The 22,709-nt window shown below is 40.0% G+C and overlaps 1 protein-coding gene across 1 annotated transcript; it reads right to left on the bottom strand.

Moving 5' to 3' along the window:
- Positions 1–13,068: 13,068 nt before the first annotated feature.
- On the bottom strand, positions 13,069–20,312 carry LOC131680459 (uncharacterized). The gene is made up of 2 exons (XM_058961171.1): positions 17,435–20,312; positions 13,069–14,570 (listed from the first exon to the last, which is right to left on the bottom strand). The coding sequence occupies exons 1-2, from the start codon at positions 20,310–20,312 to the stop codon at positions 13,069–13,071; spliced, it is 4,380 nt and encodes a 1,459-aa protein (XP_058817154.1).
- Between the last annotated feature and the right edge of the window lie 2,397 nt (positions 20,313–22,709).

Raw genomic sequence — 22,709 nt, 5'->3', positions numbered from 1 at the left:
TGGACACCCAGATCGTGCTAGTTACTGACGAGGAGAATCCGAAACACTAAAACAAAAAAAACCATACTTCATGTAAGGCATGTGCCCTCATGCACAAAAAAATTGGTCTTGTCCAAAATTTTTCCCACTTGGGAATTTTGCGTTATTTTGGCGCAAATCTCCCAACGAAAGATTGCGTGTTTTGGAATTAACAACCGTAACATATGGCACAGCTTCTGCTCCCTTTTTGGCCACGCGGGCTCTTCTACAACTGGCTCGTGACGATCGAAAAAATACCCTTTAGCGGCCCGCGTAATCGAGGAAAGCTTCTATGTCGATAATGCACTCTTTGGATCTAACGATCAGGGCCGGAAACGTGACATTTTTTTATGAACGTCATAAGCTTACAAATTTTCACGTTGCTACCGAGTAGGAAAGTCATAGACGAATTTCACGGTTGGTGTACGCATGAATGTCGTTCAATGAATGTAATCTCTTTGGTGTGCGTGTATGCCGCCACACGGCAGTTTTGTTTCTTGCCACCAAGGCTGGAAGACGTCTTTTCGAATGGCATTTTAATGCGAAAGTTCGGGAAAAAACCAACACCACCGCCACGGTCCAAGTTTACCTACAGCTGTTATGCGTGTAAATGGACGAGAGAAAAGCAAAAACGTTCGTGCTGCTGAGCGTGCCTGCTACTTGTTCGTGAAAGTTCGGTTATTCGGCTTGGTGCCGCCCAGCGATACCAACCTTCCAGTTTAAACTGGATTCTTCCAGTTTTTTACAACATCCAGTCAAACAGACAATCGGAAAAGTCTTCCAGTTTTTTGGAATTTGAGCCAGTTTTATCCAGTTTTTTTTTAAATATTCATTTATTTAGTTTTTTTTCTCACAAATTGTAACTTGATTCATTGAATTTTCAAACAAGCTATGGGATGATGCCGAGTGCCCCAGAATAAGATTTTACTCCACCGCACAGTGGACCAAAACGCGAAAAACGTGATCGTTTTGAATAACTTCGAAAAGGTTAGTTGTAGCGATATACTATCTTCGGAAGAATTTATGACAATGAGACGCCCCATCTTTATAGGTCAAAAGTTTGATGATTAATCCTCCTATAAGTGAGATTCAAAATTTGTTTCTCATATAGTTAGAGATAGCAAATTGGTGTATTCTGCAAAGTTGTAGTAAATTCTTCTATAAGAAACTTTACTGGAGGTGGTAATAGTCTATCTTTAATAATCTTTGACATATAGAGAATTACTAGAGGAAATACCGAAAAAATCAATTTTTTCATTATAACTTCTTTCCAAGATTTTTTGGAAGTTCAAAATGTTCTACAAAACTATCACAATTAATGCAATACAAAATTTCGGTGAAGGAAGCAACTTAATATGTTGAGCAAATTCTGAGATATTCACGATTTTTATTCGAAAAAGATGGGTGGGTAATGTCTGCGACATAACCGGAGAGATGTAGAATACATAAGGAACACGTTCTTTAAATATGTTGATACTCATTGGAATTATCGGACAAAAGGTGATTTGGGCGAGGAATATTTCAAATTATTCTTTACAAAAATGATGGTGGTCCTGAAAAGGACCCTTTTTGTTGGCGTTGTTGGCCTTGGTGAGGGAGATGGCTAACGATGAAATGAATTGTTAGCATGAGGAAGTCGCATAGTACTATCAGAACAGATAATAATTGATTCCTGAAAATCAATTTTTCTTTATTCATGTAAATTATACATATTTACAAATCTAATAGAAGATTCCTGGTCATATTTCTGAATCATTAGTGCGAACATTGTGTAATTTGGTTAAGTACAATGAAAGTTACAAACTTTCCAAACTCGACCTTCTGTTCCTTCTGAAATATTGAAATGGGGTGTCTATATTAAACCGTTAGTCGTGGTCACAATAAAAAAGATGGGTGGGTAATGTCTGTGACATAACCGGAGCGTCGTGATTTCAATTCGAGACGTTAATTTAAATCTAATAATATTCAACAGAATCACGTTTGAATGGGGAATTTTCAAATAATTCTCTATGGTATACTGGTGGTTCTAAAAAGAACCTTTGGTATCGGCGTTGGTGTTGATGGTGATGCGCTGGATCGTTGGATATATTTGGCATGATAGTCACGTGCCTGGCGAACTGTTTGTAGCCTCGAACAAAACGACCAAGTAGGCATCACTGGCTTCATTACGGCTAAGTTTTGTAAGCGTAGCTCGACTTTGAAGTAATACACAACCTTACGAACCAGACGCTGGAATGTTAGCCAGCGGATTAGTTGCTCCATTGCCCTTTAGTTGGGGCGAAATACTGGCATGGCGACAGTTCCTGATCGGTAGTTGGTTGCGATGGGCCACCAGTAGCTGGGGCACTTTTGCGGACCGTCATCATTGCCAACTGCTTTCCTCCGGTGGACTGGCTGCTTGCTAGTGCTTGAACGAATATGAATGATGAGAAAAACCGACCGACCAATATTCATATATGAACACACGAGAAAGCACTACTATCGCTCTCTCGCTCGTTTTCGTGCCATTCCTGTGTCTTTCCTTTCCGTTCGGCTACCAATACTAGCATAACCAAAACGAATATTCTGTCTTTCCATCGCCTTGAATCTAGTGGCCAGTGCTAGCAAACTTTCATGTTCAGTTTTTCAATAACAACATTCCAACAATATTTTCAAAGAATGTTGCAGATTTGAAGGAAGGAAAAAATTTTCACAATTTTAAATTCTTTTTTCTTATTTGTTAGCGCTGATACTGGCCATGGGGGAACACCCACATTCGTTTTAGTTATTTCTTATATAGCTTTCTGAAAATTATTTGTTATCCACCATAAAATGTAAATTTCAGTTTAACTCTTATTAGAACACAATTAATTGGTCCTGTAAAGAACCGTTTATTGTTTTATTGCAGGAGCATAATTCAGACGCACTCCCCGCGGACACGGTGAGCCAGTTTAATGTATTTGGCCTGAAAGTTATGCGCTTGGCGCACTATTTTGCATTCTCGAACAAACCGACCAAGTAGGCATCGTTGGCTTCTCGGGGCATCATTACGACTGAGCTTTGTAAGCGTAGCTCGACTTTGCAGTCCTGCACAATCTCACGACCCAGACGCTGGAACGATAGCCTACAGATTAGTTGCTCTGTTGCCCTTTGGTTGGGGCGAAATTCTTGCAGGGCGACAGTTCCTGATCGCGTTGCGATGAGTCACCGGTAGCTGGGGCACTTTTTCCGATCGTCGTCATCGCCAACTGCTTTCCTTCGGTGGACTGGCTGCTTGCTACTGCTTGAACGAATACGAATGATGAGAAAAACCGACCGACCAATATTCATATATGAACACACGAGAAAGCACTACTATCGCTCTCTCGCTCGTTTTCGTGCCATTCCTGTGCCTTTCCTTTCCGTTCGGCTACCAATACTAGCATAACCAAAACGAATATTCTATCTTTCCATCGCCTTCAATCTAGTGGCCAGTGCTAGCAAACTTGCATGTTCAGTTTTTCAATAACAACATTCCAACAATATTTTCAAAGAATGTTGCAGATTTGAAAAGAAGGAAGGAAAAGATTTTCACAAATTTAAATCTTTTTTGTTATTTGTTAGCGCTGATCGAGGTTATTTAGTTTGCTACTAGCAAGGAGCTGCACAAACAAATCGATTTATGCAGTTAATCAACGCAGGCTGCCAAATAGTTCGAATAAAAGCATGCGACTACCCGAATAGAAATGTACAGTAACAAAACCTTGATTTTCACTGTGACAGTACAGTATTTTTACAATAATTTACAGTAAGTTTTAGTGTTATGCTACAATACAAAAACAATAAACTTTAACGTTTTTATAGTAAATTTCAATGTAAAATAGACTTTTACAGTGAAAAAGGTGGGTGGTTATGTATCTTAACATTAAAAAAATCAGTTTTTCTCCATACATTTTTTTCTCGAAAACAGTAAAATTTAATGTGAATGCACTGTATCAGTTTTTTGCTGAACAGTGAAATTTATTGTTACATGAAATTTTATTGTAAATCTACTGTGAGAACATGGCATCGAACAATGTTGAAACAGTAATAACTATAATATTTATTATTTTATGATTGTTTGTAGGGTAATATTTGGCATGATAGTTACGTGCCTGGCGAACTGTTTGTAGCCTCGAACAAAACGACAAGACTGGCTTCTTCGGGTACCATTACGGCTGAACTTTATAAGCTTAGCTCGACTTTCAAATCCTGCACAATCTCACGAATCAGACACTGGTAGGGTCATTTTGTTTGCTACTAGCACGGAGCTGCACAAAAAAATCATTTAATGCAGTTAGTACACCGAGGCTGCCAAAAAGCTCGAATAGAAGCATGCGACTTCAACGTTTCTCTTAAACACATGCAATTGAAGCAACACTGATCACTAGAGGGATGGTGAGGGAACACGCACATTCGTTTTGGTAATAGTGATAATAACAGTAGAAAGGAATGGAAAAGCAGTGCACGAAGCGAGCGAGAGGATAATTTAAATTTTTGTTCCGTGTGCAAGCTACTTCTTTCCACACAACGTATCATGTTGCTTGTTGAAAATATGTTACACATCTTGAAATCAAAGTTTCAGTTTAACTCTCACTAGAACACAATTGATTGGTCCTGAAAAGAACCGTTGCTTTTATTGTAATTTACGCCCACTCCCAGCGGACACTGTGAGCCAGTTTGAATTCTTTTGCGAGAAAGTTACGTACTTGGCGCACTATTTTGTATCCTCAAACAAACCGACCAAGTAGGCATCACTGGCTTCATTACGGCTAAGTTTTGTAAGCGTAGCTCGACTTTGAAGTAATACACAACCTTACGAACCAGACGCTGGAATGTTAGCCAGCGGATTAGTTGCTCCATTGCCCTTTAGTTGGGGCGAAATACTGGCATGGCGACAGTTCCTGATCGGTAGTTGGTTGCGATGGGCCACCAGTAGCTGGGGCACTTTTGCGGACCGTCATCATTGCCAACTGCTTTCCTCCGGTGGACTGGCTGCTTGCTAGTGCTTGAACGAATACGAATGATGAGAAAAACCGACCGACCAATATTCATATATGAACACACGAGAAAGCACTACTATCGCTCTCTCGCTCGTTTTCGTGCCATTCCTGTGTCTTTCCTTTCCGTTCGGCTACCAATACTAGCATAACCAAAACGAATATTCTGTCTTTCCATCGCCTTGAATCTAGTGGCCAGTGCTAGCAAACTTGCATGTTCAGTTTTTCAATAACAACATTCCAACAATATTTTCAAAGAATGTTGCAGATTTGAAAAGAAGGAAGGAAAAGATTTTCACAAATTTAAATTCTTTTGTGTCATTTGTTAGCGCTGATAAAGGTTATTTAGTTTGCTACTAGCAAACTAAATAACCTTTTAGCTGCACAAACAAATCGATTTATGCAGTTAATCAACGGAGGCTGCCAAATAGTTCGAATAAAAGCATACGACTAGTGTACTTTGCACGTTCTATATTTTATCAATACTAGAGAGGATCAATAAAATAATTCAAATTGTAATAGCGACATGCAATTGTGGCAACACTGGCCATGGGATGGTGGGAGAATACGCACGTTCGTTTTGGTTGATGGTATTAGCAGCAGAAAGGAATGGAAAAGCAGTGCACGAAAACGAGCGAGAGAGAATAATTAAAATCTCTTTCTTTCTTTCCACACATCGTATTTCTTATATAGCTTTCTGAAAATTATTTGTTATACATCATAAAATGTAAATTTCAGTTTAACTTTTACTAGAACACAATTAATTGGTCCTGTAAAGAACCGTTTATTGTTTTATTGCGGGAGCATAATTCAGACGCACTCCCCGCGGACACGGTGAGCCAGTTTAAAGTATTTGGCCTGAAAGTTATGCGCTTGGCGCACTATTTTGCATCCTCGAACAAACCGACCAAGTAGGCATCGTTGGTTTCTCGGGGCATCATTACGACTGAGCTTTGTAAGCGTAGCTCGACTTTGCAGTCCTGTACAATCCCACGAACCAGACGCTGGAACGATAGCCTACAGATTAGTTGCTCTGTCGCCCTTTAGTTGGGGCGAAATTCTTGCATGGCGACAGTTCCTGATCGGCAGTTGGTTGCGATGGGTCACCAGTAGCTGGGGCACTTTTTCGGACCTTCATCATTGCCAACTGCTTTTCTCCGGTGGACTGGCTGCTTGCTAGTACTTGAACGAATACGAATGATGAGAAAAACCGACCGACAGATATTTATATAATCGCGCTAATATGCACTACTATCGCTTTCTCGTTCGTTCTCGTGCCGTGCATGAGCCTTTCCTTTCCGTCCGGCTTCTAATGGCCCAACCAAAGGAACATGCCGTCTTTCCCATACCAACTGCTCTCGTCAAGCAACCCATGCGAATAATCATAAAACAAACATGTAGTGGACCTATATATAAACTTTTCATTATTTTATTGTTCGGTTGGTCCACCATAGTGACGGCTCTGTGCGGGATGGGCTGAAAATTTTCACTTTTCCGAGTCGTTTTCGAAAGATTTTTTAAAACACATTTTTTTGTTATTAGTGCATGTTATACATACTTCAAATTTTAATACAGCATAGAGGAACATATTTTCAACAAATTGGCCTAAAAATCAAATCATTCTGGTAAGTATGATAAAAGTTAATAACGTTCAAAATCTGACGCGGCGCCGCAGCCGATATTTTGAAATGGGACCCCTACATTAAAAGCTTAAATGTATTCTACATTAAAACGGCCTACTTTGCATTCAAATAATTCATGAACGGGCAAAAACGGGCAGACCACTCCATATGTATTTGAAAGTACAAGAAAGATGCTACAATATTCTATGTTAATCACTTGTATCCGGTTGTATCCATGGCTCTGGTAGCTGGATTTAAAGAATATTATTTATTAGTCTAATATCTTGATTCGAAACATATTCGGTGAACTGAAGAGATAAAGTGGGACTATGTTCGGCATTCTATGTGGAATGTTCTCACAAGAGACATTGTCGAAGACAGCAGCCTTCTGTCTGGACTGGTTTTTAGATACAGTTCATTGTTCGATGGTATAGAGAGTAATGCGTTGTCTTATAAGCCATATAGTCGAATCCTAACAAGGAACGATTTTAAGCATAAGTAGGCTGTGTATTAGCTCTGAAATCGGTTGCAAAGTTTGTCAACACAGAAGGTCAAGTTCCACAATAGAATGTAGTACCAGGGCTTGGAACATTAATATAAGCAAACCGTTTACGTTTGCTATGAACGACTTGACAGTTGAATTTGTATTGTTATATGAAAGAAAGCCTTTTAAAAATTTGTTTATTGTCCACCATCGCGATTACTGCAAATACAAATCATTCGATCCAATAAACTACTTTTGTTGCTTACGAAGTCTGACGTAACGCTATACAGTGACAATGCTAAACAAGTAATCAACGCATGCGCGATTACCAAATGAATCGCTTTTAGTAGGCTTTCCATAAATATTGCACCGTATCTAAGAAACTAGTAAAGATGGCATACTGGTGTCTTCGGCAATGTTTCTAAGAAGAATATTCCCCGACACTTTGCGGAGGTACCACCACTTTATCTCAACAGCTTTACCGAATATGTTTCGTATCAATATTTTAGACTAATAAATGATATTCTTTAAATCCAGCTACCAGAGCCATGGATACAACCGGATACAAGTGATTAACATAGAATATTGTATCATCTTTCTTGTACTTTCAAATACATATAGAGTGGTCTGCCCGTTTTTGCCCGCTCATGAATTATTTTAGTGCAAAGTAGGCCATTTTTCGAATAAAAATCGTGAATATCTCAGAATCTGCTCAACATATTAAGTTGCTTCCTTTACCGAAATTTTGTATTGCATTAATTGTGATAGTTTTGTAGAACATTTTGAACTTCCAAAAAATCTTGGAAAGAAGTTATAATGAAAAAATTGATTTTTTCGGTATTTCCTCTAATAATGCTCTATATCTCAAAGACAATTAAAGATAGACTAGTACCACTGTTGTCCGATAACAATATTCCGTCTCTTGTAATTTATTCTTTCGTGAAAAGGTTACAAAATCCTAAATATATATATTTTAAATTAGTTTTTAGTTCAATTTTAGTATATAAGTGCATCTTACTTTAGTGGATTTGTTACCGGTTGACTCAACAATATTCGCGAAGAAATGGTTCCTGTCAACATGGACCGCATTCTAATTTCTACCTAGTATAAGTGTTCATTTATTTTTAAGACAACTCAATTTTGATAGTTCATTTTTTCTCACCTTTTCATAAGCTAGAATTAGGTAGCGTGGTTTTAGGTTAAATATTACAATAATTCACCGTTTCACCTCTATATAAAATATTTAGATTTAACTTTAATTTTGATTAGGATTTCAATGTATAGTATACCTGACTTATAGTAGTGTTCCAATTAGATGGGATATTAGTTATTAAATTAATTTTAAGTTTAGCTAACAACGGATCAATTTATCTGCTTCACTTGCAATCCTAATATGCTTCTTCGATGGCCTGATGTCTCCCCTTTGACCTTTGGATTGCTGATGACAATCCTCGCACAATGCAAAGGGTGTGACTGCGTTTACGATACAGGGGCGTCGTACTGATAAGGAGTAATTGTGCAAATTCTCGATGTGGCGGAAACAACACTCCCCCGGGAATACGCCAATGGTTTCCCTAAAGCGTATTAAGTCTAACGCCTACGTCGAGGATAGCTAGCTTCACGGCGGGTCTCTCATATATACCATTTACCGTTTGTACAGTTGCCGATCTTACCTGCCCATCTTTAGCTTGTTTAGTAGCAATTATTCTACCTTTTGGCCAACAACTGCGAGGAAGTTTTGGGTCGACTATGATGACTATATCATTTACTTCGAGAGGTTTTACTGGAGCAAACCATTTCGTCCTACGAGTAATTGTTGGTAGGTAATCGCGAAGCCACTGCACAGTGGTCCGAATCCAGAATTTAGGATGACAAAAACATTTGTGACTAAACTACTGGCTTTAGAGATTTCATGTCTTCGGAACAAATAATCTGTGTCAATTGAGGCATCTTTTGAGATGGGTGACATTAGGGTGGTCCTTATTGTTTGTACGATCTGAAAATTATTTTCGAAATAAGAAGAGATATTACAATGAAGTGTTCCGCAAAATTGTAGTACAACCTCTTTAAAGCAACTTTGCTGAGGACGTCATATTTGTAACTTTAATGGTTTTAATTTTACGGCTGTTAAAATGTTGTGTGATAGGGTATCCCTAGCAAAATCAGTTTTTTCGTTATAACTTTTTAAATAATTTTTTTCCGTCAATAGCGTCTTCACAAAACTTTTAGAGCTTATTAAGACAAATATTATTTATATAGACATATTTGAGATAGCTCATTAAGTTCAAAAGTTATGAGCATTTTTAGCTAAAAAACACAACCTTTTCAAATGTTGATATCTTAAAATGGAGCAAGTGAAATTGATTTCTTCTTTTTGCATTCGAAAGATCACAATTCATAGTATGTTTTATGAAAAAATTCAGAGGTCATTTTTGTTTAACTCATTTTATTTTAGTTTGAATATTGAGAATATTACTACTATTTGTAGCATTAAAAGTAAAACGGTCAGTGTAACCTAGCAACTATTTTTAAAATAAGACCAGATAGATAAACAAAATCTCAAATAAAACTGCCCGAGTGTGGCAAAGGGCCCACTGAGTTGTTGTTTCTAATGTAGTCGTGTATCAATCCATCTGAACAGCAGAGAACGTAGTGTGATGTTTGGCTAGCCATCCTAGTCACACATATTTTAATTTACAGTATCAACTTTGTTAGCTATTTTCGGAAAATTTATGAATAAGAGAAACGAAAGATGTTAAAATTGAAAAACAGATAGGTATTCTAAAGTTAATCATTCGTAAACTTAGAACGGAGAGCTAGAGCTAGGCAGGATCATATAGGCATGATCGAAAGGAAATGTTAAGAATCGGTGGTCGATGACGACGTTTTGAGAAGGAAACACCAAAGTGGCGTGTTGGAAAGACGACAAATAGTTAAAGAAAAGATCGAGCCTTTGAATTAATGAGCCTTTACCCAGTGGAGGCAATTCCAATGATGGAAACGCGACAAGAAACGTTTTTGCTGAATGGAGTTTGTGAGATCACGGGTTTGAATACAGATTTATTGGAACGATTAGGTATCATTCTCGCCGTCATCAATAGCGAAGCAAAAATAAACGCCCAAGTTTTTGCAGGCTGCTTGGAAGCAACGAGAATGATTTACGATCACGAGTACGGTTGGTTCCTCTATCTCCAACCCTTCATAAACTTTTGGCACTTGGTTCGTCTATCGTCAAGCATGCTTTTCTTCCTGTTGGTAGCATATGTTCCATGTTGATGTCCGAATCTTTTTCAAAAACAAAGATATCAAAAAACCAACACAATACTCTTGTTCAACATTAATTTTTACGTAAGCAAAAAACTCATTTGATGTTTTTTACGTTGATTAAATGTAATGTACTGAGGACGAAAGACAATTCGTTTCCGCATAACAACACGCGAAAACATAAACGACGTCGTAACTAGTACAGCTGCTTCACGGCAACAGCCGAAATAATAGTCGTCAACGATGCTCTCTACCGTGCATCTAATTCACTCAACACGAGCTACCTCTGCAATAACATTGCAAAGATACTGCCCTATATTTATTGTACACCCGTACCTGTTTGACCCAATCTACTCTATGTATTTCTATGGTTTTCTCGAAACTTACGGATAGACTTATTCCTCGTTTCTAAAGCCTTTTCACTGAGGCATTAGAAACGAGGAATAAGTCTATCGGCAAGTTTCGAGAAAACCATTCAAGAAAATTTAGCAGCGTTGCTAATATTGAAGATGTATTAAAAAAATTGCTGCTTACTTCGGGCCCTTTGATCTTGTTGAAAAATAGGTCAAATAATGTTCCAGATTTCTAGATCTTCCGGATGCTACCCGGATCTTGATTACTCGTGACAAATTAACAGCATGCATGGGCCTTTCGCCGCACTTAAGCAGGGTGCTGGGAAGGTTTTCCGATTCCCAAATGGATTCTACCAAGGCTGTGACTAAAATAATAATTCAGCACTCTTCGCCATATTATGACGTAGTTCTGGAAAGGTTTTCCGCGGCTCAGGCGGAACGAAATACATCGGAAACAACTCAGCGGGCCCTTCGCCACACTCGAGAGGATTTATTTGAGATGTTGTTTATCTATCTGATCTTATTTTAAAAATAGTTGCTAGGTTACACTGACCGTTTTACTTTTAATGCTACAAATAGTAGTAATATTCTCAATATTCAAACTAAAATAAAATGAGTTAAACAAAAATGACCTCTGAGATTTTTTCATAAAACATTGTGATCTTTCGAATGCAAAAAGAAGAAATCAATTTCACTTGCTCCATTTGAAGATATCGACATTTGAAAAGGTTGTGTTTTTTTGCTAAAAATGCTCATAACTTTTGAACTAAATGAGCTATCTCAAATATGTCTATATAAATAATATTCGTCTTAATAAGCTCTAAAAGTTTTGTGAAGACGCTATTGACGGAAAAAAGTTATTTAAAAAGTTATAACGAAAAAACTGATTTTGCTAGGGATACCCTATCACACAACATTTTAATAGCCGTAAAATTAAAACCATTAAAGTTACAAATATGACGTCCTCAGCAAAGTTGCTTGAAAAAGGTTGTACTACAATTTTGCGGAACACTTCATTGTTCTATCTCTTCTTATTTCGAAAATAATTTTCAGATCGTACAAACAATAAGGACCACCCTAATGTCACCCATCTCAAAAGATGCCTCAATTGACACAGATTATTTGTTCCGAAGACATGAAATCTCTAAAGCCAGTAGTTTAGTCACAAATGTTTTTGTCATCCTAAATTCTGGATTCGGACCACTGTGCACTGTCGCCAGGAGTCGTTCGCCATATTCTGCGACTGTTGCCAGCTGTTCCTTAGCACGATTGGATTGTCAATGTAAGGTACCCATGATTTGAGGCCATTCGATGATCCTAAGAGGAAGTGATTCGGAGACAATACTGGGGATTCATCATCATCAACAGGAATGTCGGTCAGAGGACGCGAGTTGATGATATTTTCGACCTCCAACAGCATGTTTTCCAAAACTTCATCGGTAGGAAGCCTACTGGTTTTAATTTTGTGCAGATTCTGTTTGACGGAGCGGATCAAACGTTCCCAAGCGCCACCCATATGCGGAGATGCGGGAGGAATGCAGTACCATTGAGTATGGCTTGAGGTAAATTCCTTAGCTAGTTGATCATGGTTGAGATTTAGGATTGCGGTCTGAAGTTCCTTACTTGTTCCCTGGAAATTCGTTCCTCGATCACTGTAAATGACCGCTGGTATTCCCCTTCTGCTCATAATGTTTCGAATAGCCATAATGCAGGAATCCGTAGATAATGTGTGAGCGAGTTGTACGTAGATAGCACCAGTTGTGAGACACGTGGCTAAGACTCCCCACCGCTTCTCCGTGCGGCGTCCTACTGATACCAGCATCGGACCGAAATAGTCTATGCCCATGTGTGTGAATGGACGAGCGAATACAGCCAGACGCTGCGGCGGAGGTGGCACATTGCAGGAGGTTGAGGATTTGCACCGTCGATTTTGCACTGCTGGCACTCCCTCCGGATGTTATTGTATGTAGCCTTTAGTCGAGGGATTCTGTAGCGCTGTCGAAACTCATTGATGATCGTCTGATGATTTTGGTGGTTGAATCGATTATGTACATCAGTAATAATAAGCCGTGTGATGTGATGATTTCGTGGTAGGACTATAGGATTAGCAGCATCATGGTGAATGAATGGGCTATTTTGTGCTCTACCACGGATTCGAAGGACATCGTTCTCGTCTAACACAACACACTTGTTGAACAAAGCGCTGTTCCTGAAATTACTCGTTTTGGTCCTTCCAAAGAGCGACTCCTCATGAGAATAGCAATTTCATCGGCGTAAGCAAAACTTTGAGCGAGACGAAACAAATAGTATTCGGCTTTCACAAACTCTTGCTAGATCAATGGACCGCAAATTAGATTCTTCTTCTTCACGCTTCGCTTTAGGTTTCCGATGTAGCGCAATACGTAGGCTACTCGGCGCAAGAGTATTTTCCATCCAGAGAAATCCAGCGGTTCGATTACTGGCTCACATGAAGCAACATGAAGTAGCAGGTGAGGACGAAGTTCTTCAACTGTTGACGATTCGACGAGTTTTGGAGATTTTGGCCATTCTCTTTCCGGAAACCAGAGAAACTCTGGACCTCGAAACCAGCGGCTAGACGCGTCGTGATTGGGAGTTCCTTTCCACTTAGTTCCCTCGTCCGCAACATTCAGTTTTGTCCCAATCCAGTACCATTCGTCTGCATTCGTTGCATCGAGGATCTCGCTGACACGAAATGCAACAAATTGGCTGTATCGTCGATGATCCGAGTTCAACCAATATATAACATGTCTAGAATCAGTACAAAAGAATCGCTTTATCACTTCGAATGAGAGCGATTTAGTGATGGTTTCCGCGAGGCGCATGCCGATCACTGCGGCCTGTAGCTTGGATCGCGGAATAGAGAGGAACTTTAGAGGTGCCACTTTCGTTTTGGCACCGACCTGCGCGCACTCTATAATGTCCCCTTGACGAAATCGTAAATAAATTGCCGCAGCAAAGCCATTTTCGCTAGCGTCTACGAAGGTGTGCATTTGTACTTCTGTATCCGCTGCTAAAGATGTTTGAACCCGATAACACCTAGGGATTCTGACTGAAGTAACTTGAGGTAAAACTGACAGCCACAGTAACCACTTCTCGAAGTGTACATCTTCAATCGGGTCATCCCAGCCGATCCCGGATCTCCAGATCTCTTGTAAAAGGACTTTAAGGAACATCAGAAAGTGTGCAATGATGCCCAACGGATCGAAGATCATCATAAGCATTCTAAGCACTTCCCGCTTGGTCGGTCGTTGATAGCCTGAGAGGAGGTCTTGAGCATATCGTGCAGACAGCTTGTATGTGAAACGATCCGTCACAGTGTCCCACCGCATCCCAAGGACCTTTTCAGTAGCATTTTCATCGCCGATACTTAGGTTCTTCTCGTCGGCGGTGGCTCCGTGTAGTTCTGCCTGTACATTGGCTGAGTTTGAGATCCAATTTCTCATCTCAAATCCAGCTTTTGCGTGGATCATTCTAACATCATTTGCTATCTGCAAGGCTTCCTTTTCTGATTCGACGCTAACAAGCATGTCGTCGATATAGTGCTGCTTCGTGATGGCATGGACTGCGGCTGGGTAGTCCTGCTGAAATCTTTCCGCGTTGTGGTTTTTTATGTACTGTGCAGTACTCGGCGAACATCTAGCACCGAACGTCATTACCATCATAATATATACACTGGGATGGAGATCTTCTGGCTTATCTTTCCAAAAGAATCGTTGGCAATGCTGATCATCCTCACGAATCTGTACCTGATGGTACATTTCACGAATGTCTCCACACACCGCCGTTTTGTATTCCCGGAATTGTATTAGTACTGTTAGAAAAGAAGTTAGCTGGTCCGGACCTTTTAGTAGTACCGAGTTTAGAGAAATTCCGTGGTCCCAATGGTGGTTGCTTAAACTAATTACATTTTAAAATTGACAACATTTTCACTTTTATCGCATTCCGCGTCCTGTTGAAGTCAAAGGCTGTCGCCACACTGTTAAAAACTCGTTGGAGTCCGGTAACAGCGCTCTGGCAACCATAATTGCTTCTCCTGAACGGAACTCGCAGAAGGGAGTTAATGCGTAGAGCTCGAACGCGGGCTTGAAGATCCAGACGTCCAAGGATTGAAGAGCAATCCACTCTGGCAGAGAGTAAGTCCGAGACGAACAGGGCTCGAGAGCAGTCCCTCCGAATGCTGAGTGTATCGAGGTGTATTAGCTGGCAACGGTTTTCATGGCTCGGCAGCTGAAATCTGTTTCGCCATGGGAGATGACGAAGGGCGAACCGTATGAACCTGCGTTGGACAGCCTCGATTCTGTCAATCCCGTTCTGGTAGTACGGATTACAAACAGCTGAACAATATTCTAACGTTGAGCGGACCAACGCGCAGTAAAGCGAATTAAGACAATATACGTCCCTAAAGTTTTTCGCTATTCGGAAGATGAACCCAAGCTGTCGTGATGCCTTATCCACGATGTATAACGTATGTGGTTTGAATGTTAATGCCGAATCCATGATGACTCCGAGATCTTTGATGTGAGAGTGTCTTGGAATGCTCGAGCCGAAGAAATGGTAGTTAAACTGAGTCGGTTGGCGTTTCCGCGTGAACGTAACGATTGAGCATTTGCTCGGGTTTAAAACCATTCTGTTTAGATCACACCACGTACTAAAGATGTTCAGTTCCCTCTGAAGAAGCGCGGCATCGGTTTTATCCCGTATTTGTTGAAAAATTTTCATGTCGTCGGCGAAAGAAAGGCGGGGTCCTTGTAAATTGAAATTGACGTCATTAAAGTAGAGGAGGAATATTACTAGACCGAGATTGCTTCCTTGTGGTATGCCGGATGTAGCGAAGAATGGTGCAGATAGACAGTTCTTAATGATTTGGAGTTGCCTTCCATCGAGGTAGGAACGAAACCAGCGCAGAAGTTGTCCATGAATGCTGAGTTTGTCCAGCTTCGCTATTGCAATATCATGGTTGATTTTGTCGAAGGCCGCAGATAGATCCATATAAATAGCATCGGTTTGCAATCCGTCAGCGAATCCATCCATTACATATGTTGTGAAGGTTTGTCGTTGTCGATCGCTTAGGCATGAAACCGTGTTGGTCATCTACAATGTAGTGTTTGCAGTGAAAGAAAATAGGATCTAACACAACCAGCTCGAACAGTTTTGATACAGCACTTAAACACGAGATTCCCCGATAATTGTCAATGTTCGATTTGTTTCCTTTTTTATGAACTGGAAACATGTGCGCTGCTTTCCAGCAGGAAGGGAATGTACCATTAGTGAGTGATAGCTCGAAGACTCGCCGAAGTGGTTCAAGAAGCCCGCTGATGCACTTTTTGACAAAAATCGAGGGAACACCATCTGGACCCAGGGAACAAGATGCTTTCAGTTTGGCATTTGCTGCAAGAATGGCAGCATTATCGACACAAATTCGGTTGATGGTTCGTCCTAGAGAAGGAGTTAAATTAGCGGCGGCAGCGACTTGTTGTGGTGGCAGGCGCTCGTTGGAAAAAAACGCTTGAAAATTTGTCGGAGAACAGTTGGCAAATTTCCTTAGTGTCGATGCCTAAAACTCCATTAAACGACATACAAGATGGCAAACCGGATTCTTTTCGTTGCTCGTTAACATACTTCCAGAACGACTTGGACTTGGATTTCAGTTGACGCTCGACGTTTCGCTGGTGTCTAAAAAAGGCGCGTCTGCTTTGTTGTTTGTATTCGTGGTTGAGTTGAAAGTAGTGATTTCGTAATGCAAGTGTCTTATGCTTCGAGAATTTTTTAAATGCAGCTCGTTTGGCTGATTTTAAACGTCTAAGGACGGTTGATTGCCAGGGAGGGTGTTCATCGGTACTAATTGTTCGTTTTGGTACATGGCGGTCGATAAGGTAGTTAAGAATACTAGAAAACGTCATCGCTGCTTCGATCGCGTCGTAATTGTTAATATTTTCGTCCCAGTTTATATCCAACAGCGTGCTAACGATGCTGTCGTAGTCAGCGTTTTTAAAATCGTAGACGATAGAGCTTGAGACGTCTTCAAAATTCACTCCTAGGTTATCAGCGAATACAAGATGTAGTGGGGGATGATGACGCACCTGCTTGACTAAAGGAGTCGGTGCAGTGCAGCAGTACGGAGCGCAGTCCCGGGCACTTACAAAGCAGAGGTCCAATGTACGTCCATTCTCGTTGGTGACATTATTAATTTGCCGAAGAGTTGCGCTGCTGTAGTTGTCCAAAATACAACTGGCATTGTTAATATGCGCAGATTTTTCGATATCCAATCGTAGAAAACCATTACTTGCTTGGCACCACGTCAAGCCAGGTAAGTTGAAGTCGCCCAGTATAACGATATCATCAGACGGGGCGGCGATCGAGGCTATAAAAGAACGGAGGAAAGATGTACAGCGATCAGGCTGGAATCACGAATTCTGTCAGGTGGAAAATACACAACACACAGGAACAGATTGCGATCGGCAAATTTCACTGATATCCACACTTGCTCGGAGCTCGCCCACCCGTCATCGTTGATCACTCGGGCTTTTATACCACGGCGATAAGTAAACCACCGCCTGATGTCTTGTGGCTGTTGAGGGCATTGCGGTCACAGCGGTAGACATCGAATGTAGAACCAAAGACCTGGCGAGACAGAGTACGGTTGTCGAGCTGCATCCCACACCAGCCTTGTCTTACCCGGTTTGTTTGGGTTATTCACTGGGAAGATTGGAAGATACCACACTCTTGTGTGAGGTAAATGCAGTTCTTCAACAGTTAATTTCCGAATATAATCTTTGGTGATGTGGTCGTCGATTTTCGTGGTAAGAGTTTCTGTTAAAATTGGATCCTTCCGCAGTCGGCTATCTAGACATCGCCATCGCCTTAATGCCATTCTTTCACTATCTGGTAGTCGTACATTATCGTACTTCCACAAGAGGCCAGATTCAAAACGACCATTTTTTGGTCTTGTTAATGTTTCAAGTAGCGTTTGTGCTCGTTGATACTCTGTTGACAACATTGGCTTGCCCGGGGTATGGATTCCGAGACTATCGAGTGTAAAATAGTTTTTTACTGCTTTGTATAGCGCTCCATCGATCTCCAGATTGCACTGGCATACTTGAAGGCTATGATAGTTCACATAGCGAAAGGCCTTCTCCTCTCCTACACAGCTTCCGTATACGACCCATCCGAGGCGGGTTTTAACGGCTATTGGTTCCTTCGGTTTACCTTCTCGACTTTCTTTAGCATATCCGAGGCCTGCGTGATCTAATCCTATAAGCAGCCTTGGACTGACATTGTGGTATGATTCTAGTGGTAGCCCGCGTAAATGCTGGAATCTCTCCTGCATGTTTTCTACCAGCAACGTTTGCGGTCGAATTTGCAGCGCTCCAATTGTTTGTATTGAGGACAGGTTGTACTTTTTTGTCGAATCTACGTTTCCGGAAATTTGTAAGCTTACCCTTTGTGAAGAGCTTTCTGTCCTCCGCGCACCACCCGTCCATTTTAAGCATAACGATTTTGCTGGTCCTTTCAATTCCAGCTCATCCGCAAGGGATTGTTCTATCAACGTAAGCTCAGATCCATCATCGATAAATGCGTGTGTTCGAATTGTTTTCGAAGGTCCATACAGAATAACAGGAACAACTCTAAAGAGAACTTCCGATTGTCCTTGGTGCACGTTACACGTCGTTTCGTTGTTTTGCCCCACTACAGTCGATGGCTCGTTCGATGAGGCTGATTTTTTATTATACTGACCTTTACTAGTGTGCAGAAGAGGGTGATGTAGGTACGAACAACCATCAGTACCACATATTTTTTGCTTGTTACACGATCCGTTGTGCTTCCTGAGGCATTTTCGGCAGCGTTTACGTTCCCTCACCACTGCCCACCTAGACTCACAGCTGAATTCCGCGAAGCGTTTACAGTTAGTTAGTGATGAACAGCTCCCTTTGCATACTATGCACTGAACGCTGGACGATTTTTCGAGAACAAATGTCACTTTCTGGACAGGTCTCGTGGGCCTCATGCCCTCGCTATCCGTTGCTGAATGATAGTTGAGAAACGTATCCTTTCTGCTTGTTCGCGGCCGTTGATCCTGACTGGGAGTTGTCATGATGGCACTTGCATCGTCTGCCATGGAGTATAACCACGAGCTGAAATCAAGGAGATTCGGTGTCAGGGTCGGTGGTAATCTTTCCACCAGCTCATATCGCAAGGAGACATTGTATACGAAGTCACTCACTTCGCAGGCCTGAATCGTTGCAACCAGGTTCTCAACCGTCAATGCGAAATTGACAACCGTTTCTAGTTTTTCTATATTCAGCGATGGTAAGCCTCGTACCTTGCCAATTATTGCCTGGACAATGGCTTCTGGCCTTCCATACAGCATCTTCAGAGTGGATAATACTCCAGAAACGTTCGATGGATGAAGTAATCGGCACCTAACTGCCTCCAATGCCTTACCTCGCAAGCACTTACGAAGCCGCAGCATGTTTTCTTCGTTAGAGAAACCGCACATCTGAGTGGAGGTGTTAAACATTGAATAAAATAGAGGCCAGTCCTCAGGGCTACCGCTAAACTCCGGAAGGTCTTTGGACATAGCCTGACGCGCAGCAATTTGACTGCGGTTCAATATGCACACAGTTTCATCGTTCACATTTTCTGTTAGCTGAGGCAGCCTTGGTGGTACTGACTGCTTTGGCGTGGACCGTTGACTGGGAACGAACTCGTTTACTTGTAGGGTTGGTGGTTGATCTATGTGCCGTTGAGAATTTGAAACATGGCTCTCTAATGGCCCTTCCGAGTGGTTCGGTGCGCTTCTATTATGGTTTTCTCCAGCAGTCTCGGATAGATTCAACTCACCAATGCGTTCAGCAGCAGCTATCCAGTCTTGTATTTTCAACATTTTGTAGGAATCGGTTTCGCTCACAACTGAGGCAGCGTCCGTTTCATCTTCTAGTAGCATGTCGTACATACGTTCAATATAGCGTTTTTCTAGCATAAACTCAGCCTCCAGCTTCTGCAATGCCAGATCTCTTCGTCTTTTTGACTCACTCTTCGAGCTACCCATCTTGCTCTGGGACAGCGAAGTCCTGATCTTTGGCAGTCTATCCTTGGCCAAATTACTAACAATCTGGTCACCGGCAGTATTTTGTTCCGAAGGAGTGATTGAGTCCTTTATGACATCGCACATGGGACAAATCCAACTCACATCTGCAATTCCTGCCGATACCTCCACACAGAAGAAATGATACCATAGGTCACAAGTATCACACTGCACCATTCTACTGGTGTCAGGTTCATCACAGGACTGACAATGGTTTCTTCTAACCTTGCGCGGAGGGTTCCGTCTCACATTATCGTTGGATAAAATCTCGACCTGCTTCTTGGCCTCTCCACTACTGAGATTATCTGTTCTATTCGGTATAGTTCCAGTTCGAAGGTTGGACCTTTTATCGTCAACATCTTCCTTCGAGGTCTTACTACCGGTAGTGGCTGGTGTAGTACCCAGACCATCTGATGCCTCCACGATTGATTTCTTCTCTGAATCGTTCTTCGATTTCTTCGACGGCATCTTTAGAACCCTTAAAGATTTTGTAAAATGTTGTCCGACAACAATATTCCGTCTCTTGTAATTTATTCTTTCGTGAAAAGGTTACAAAATCCTATATATATATATATATATATATATATATATATATATATATATATATATATATATATATATATATATATATATATATATATATATATATATATATATATATATATATATATATATATATATATATATATATATATATATATATATATATATATATATATATATATATATATATATATATATATATATATATATATATATATATATATATATATATATATATATATATATATATATTTAAATTAGTTTTTAGTTCAATTCTAGTATATAAGTGCATCTTACTTTAGTGGATTTGTTACCGGTTGACTCAATAATATTCGCGAAGAAATGGTTCTTGTCAGCATGGACCGGATTCTAATTTTCTACCTAGTATAAGTGTTCATTTATTTTTAAGACAACTCAATTTTGATAGTTCATTTTTTCTCACCTTTGCATAAGCTAGAATTAGGTAGCGTGGTTTTAGGTTAAGTATTACAATAATTCACCGTTTCACCTCTATATAAAATATTTAGATTTAACTTTAATTTTGATTAGGACTTCAATGTATAGTATACCTGACTTATAGTAGTGTTCCAATTAGATGGGATATTAGTTATTAAATTAATTTTAAGTTTAGCTAACAACGGATCAATTTATCTGCTTCACTTGCAATCCTAATATGCTTCTTCGATGGCCTATTTGTCTCCCCTTTGACCTTTGGATTGCTGCTGACAATCCTCGCACAATGCAAAGGGTGTGACTCCGTTTACGATACAGGGGCGTCGTACTGATAAGGAGTAATTGTGCAAATTCTCGATGTGGCGGAAACAACAACCACCTTCAGTAAAGTTTCTTGTAGAAAAAATTACTATAACTTTGCAGAATACACCATTTTGCTATCTCTAATTATATGAGAAATAAATTTTGAATCTCACTTATAGGAGGATTAATCATCAAGCTTTTGACTTATAAAGATGGGGCGTCTCATTGTCATAAATTCTTCCGAAGATAGTATATCGCTATAACTAACCATTTCGAAGTTATTCAAAACGATCATGTTTTTCGCGTTTTAAACCACTGTGCACCGTAACCTGAACTTTTTTATACCACTTTTGAGTAAAACGGTTCGGGAATGTACAAAAGATTCGATTTCAAATGATTTTTACTCAAACATAAAGGTGTCTTCAGCGTTTCCGGACTAAACATTATTTTTCATCAGTCTATGAAATATGAGGGTCTGTGCTGCATACTCTCTATGTGTTTAAAACACAGTTCTAAACTTGTTTTAAAACAAAATTTCAAAACAAAACGCTATGCTGATAATGTAATTATTTCTGTGACAGTTCTACTTTGTAGCGCGTAAAACGTTGCAGAGCATACACTAAGTTCATTGTTTTAGTTTCATTATAATATTGCCAAAACATCAGATTGGTACGGTAAAATTACTGTAATTTATTAATAAATTTTATTTGTTTAGCCATTTATCGATTAAGAAATTCTTAACCTAAAGATTGTTTGTCTAATTTCATTAGTACATAATTGAAATATAAAAAAAATATTTGAAATAATTTGGAAACGTTGATTTCCTCTAGAAAGCGCGGGCTTCCCTTCAATAGAGCGCTGAGTGTCTGGTTTTTTTTCATATAGTTCCTAACTGTAATCGATTAAGGGGGATACGTACCTTTTTATTTTAAAAAATACAATGTTTTTTAATACCTTTATCTGAAATTACAACTCCATGAGAATATTTTCACTTTCGCTTTCCCATTGATTTGGTTTGAGATTTCTAGCACTGATGTTGTCCTATGCTGATTTGAGCGATTCTCTGAGTCCTGCCACTATCCCATGTAGTATGTGTTATCAAAAACATCGCGAAGCATCAAGTTCTAAATGTTCTCAAACGATATAATATCCGAAGAGAGTGATAAGAGTTATAAGAAATGTCTCATCACACTGTTAGGTGGATTAAAAGCGTTTTAAAAACAGAATAGGAACAATTGTGGCGAACGTTTCGGTGGCATTCAATTTTTGAACCACAATATAAAATTAATACACTTCGTAAATATTCTATGGGCATACTTTTTCGTTCGATCTGCTTCTCTCTATAACACTAAGCAAATGATCAAAAAAACTTTTAAGCAGGTTTTCTTGTTCAACTTGTTCAACAAATATTTTGGTTGTAGTACAGAACCTACGAATCAATTGTCGACAACCGACCAATTTCCCCTACCTACTACGAAACTATATGAAGTGAAACAACGAGAAAAATGTTAGCCTTCGTTAGGTGTAACATTTTTGTAACGAATAATTTCGAAATTATTTTAAGCC

Source organism: Topomyia yanbarensis, chromosome 2 (assembly GCF_030247195.1).
Source record: "Topomyia yanbarensis strain Yona2022 chromosome 2, ASM3024719v1, whole genome shotgun sequence".
Taxonomy (NCBI): Eukaryota; Metazoa; Arthropoda; class Insecta; order Diptera; family Culicidae; genus Topomyia; species Topomyia yanbarensis.
This window is presented reverse-complemented; position numbering and strand designations above follow the sequence as displayed.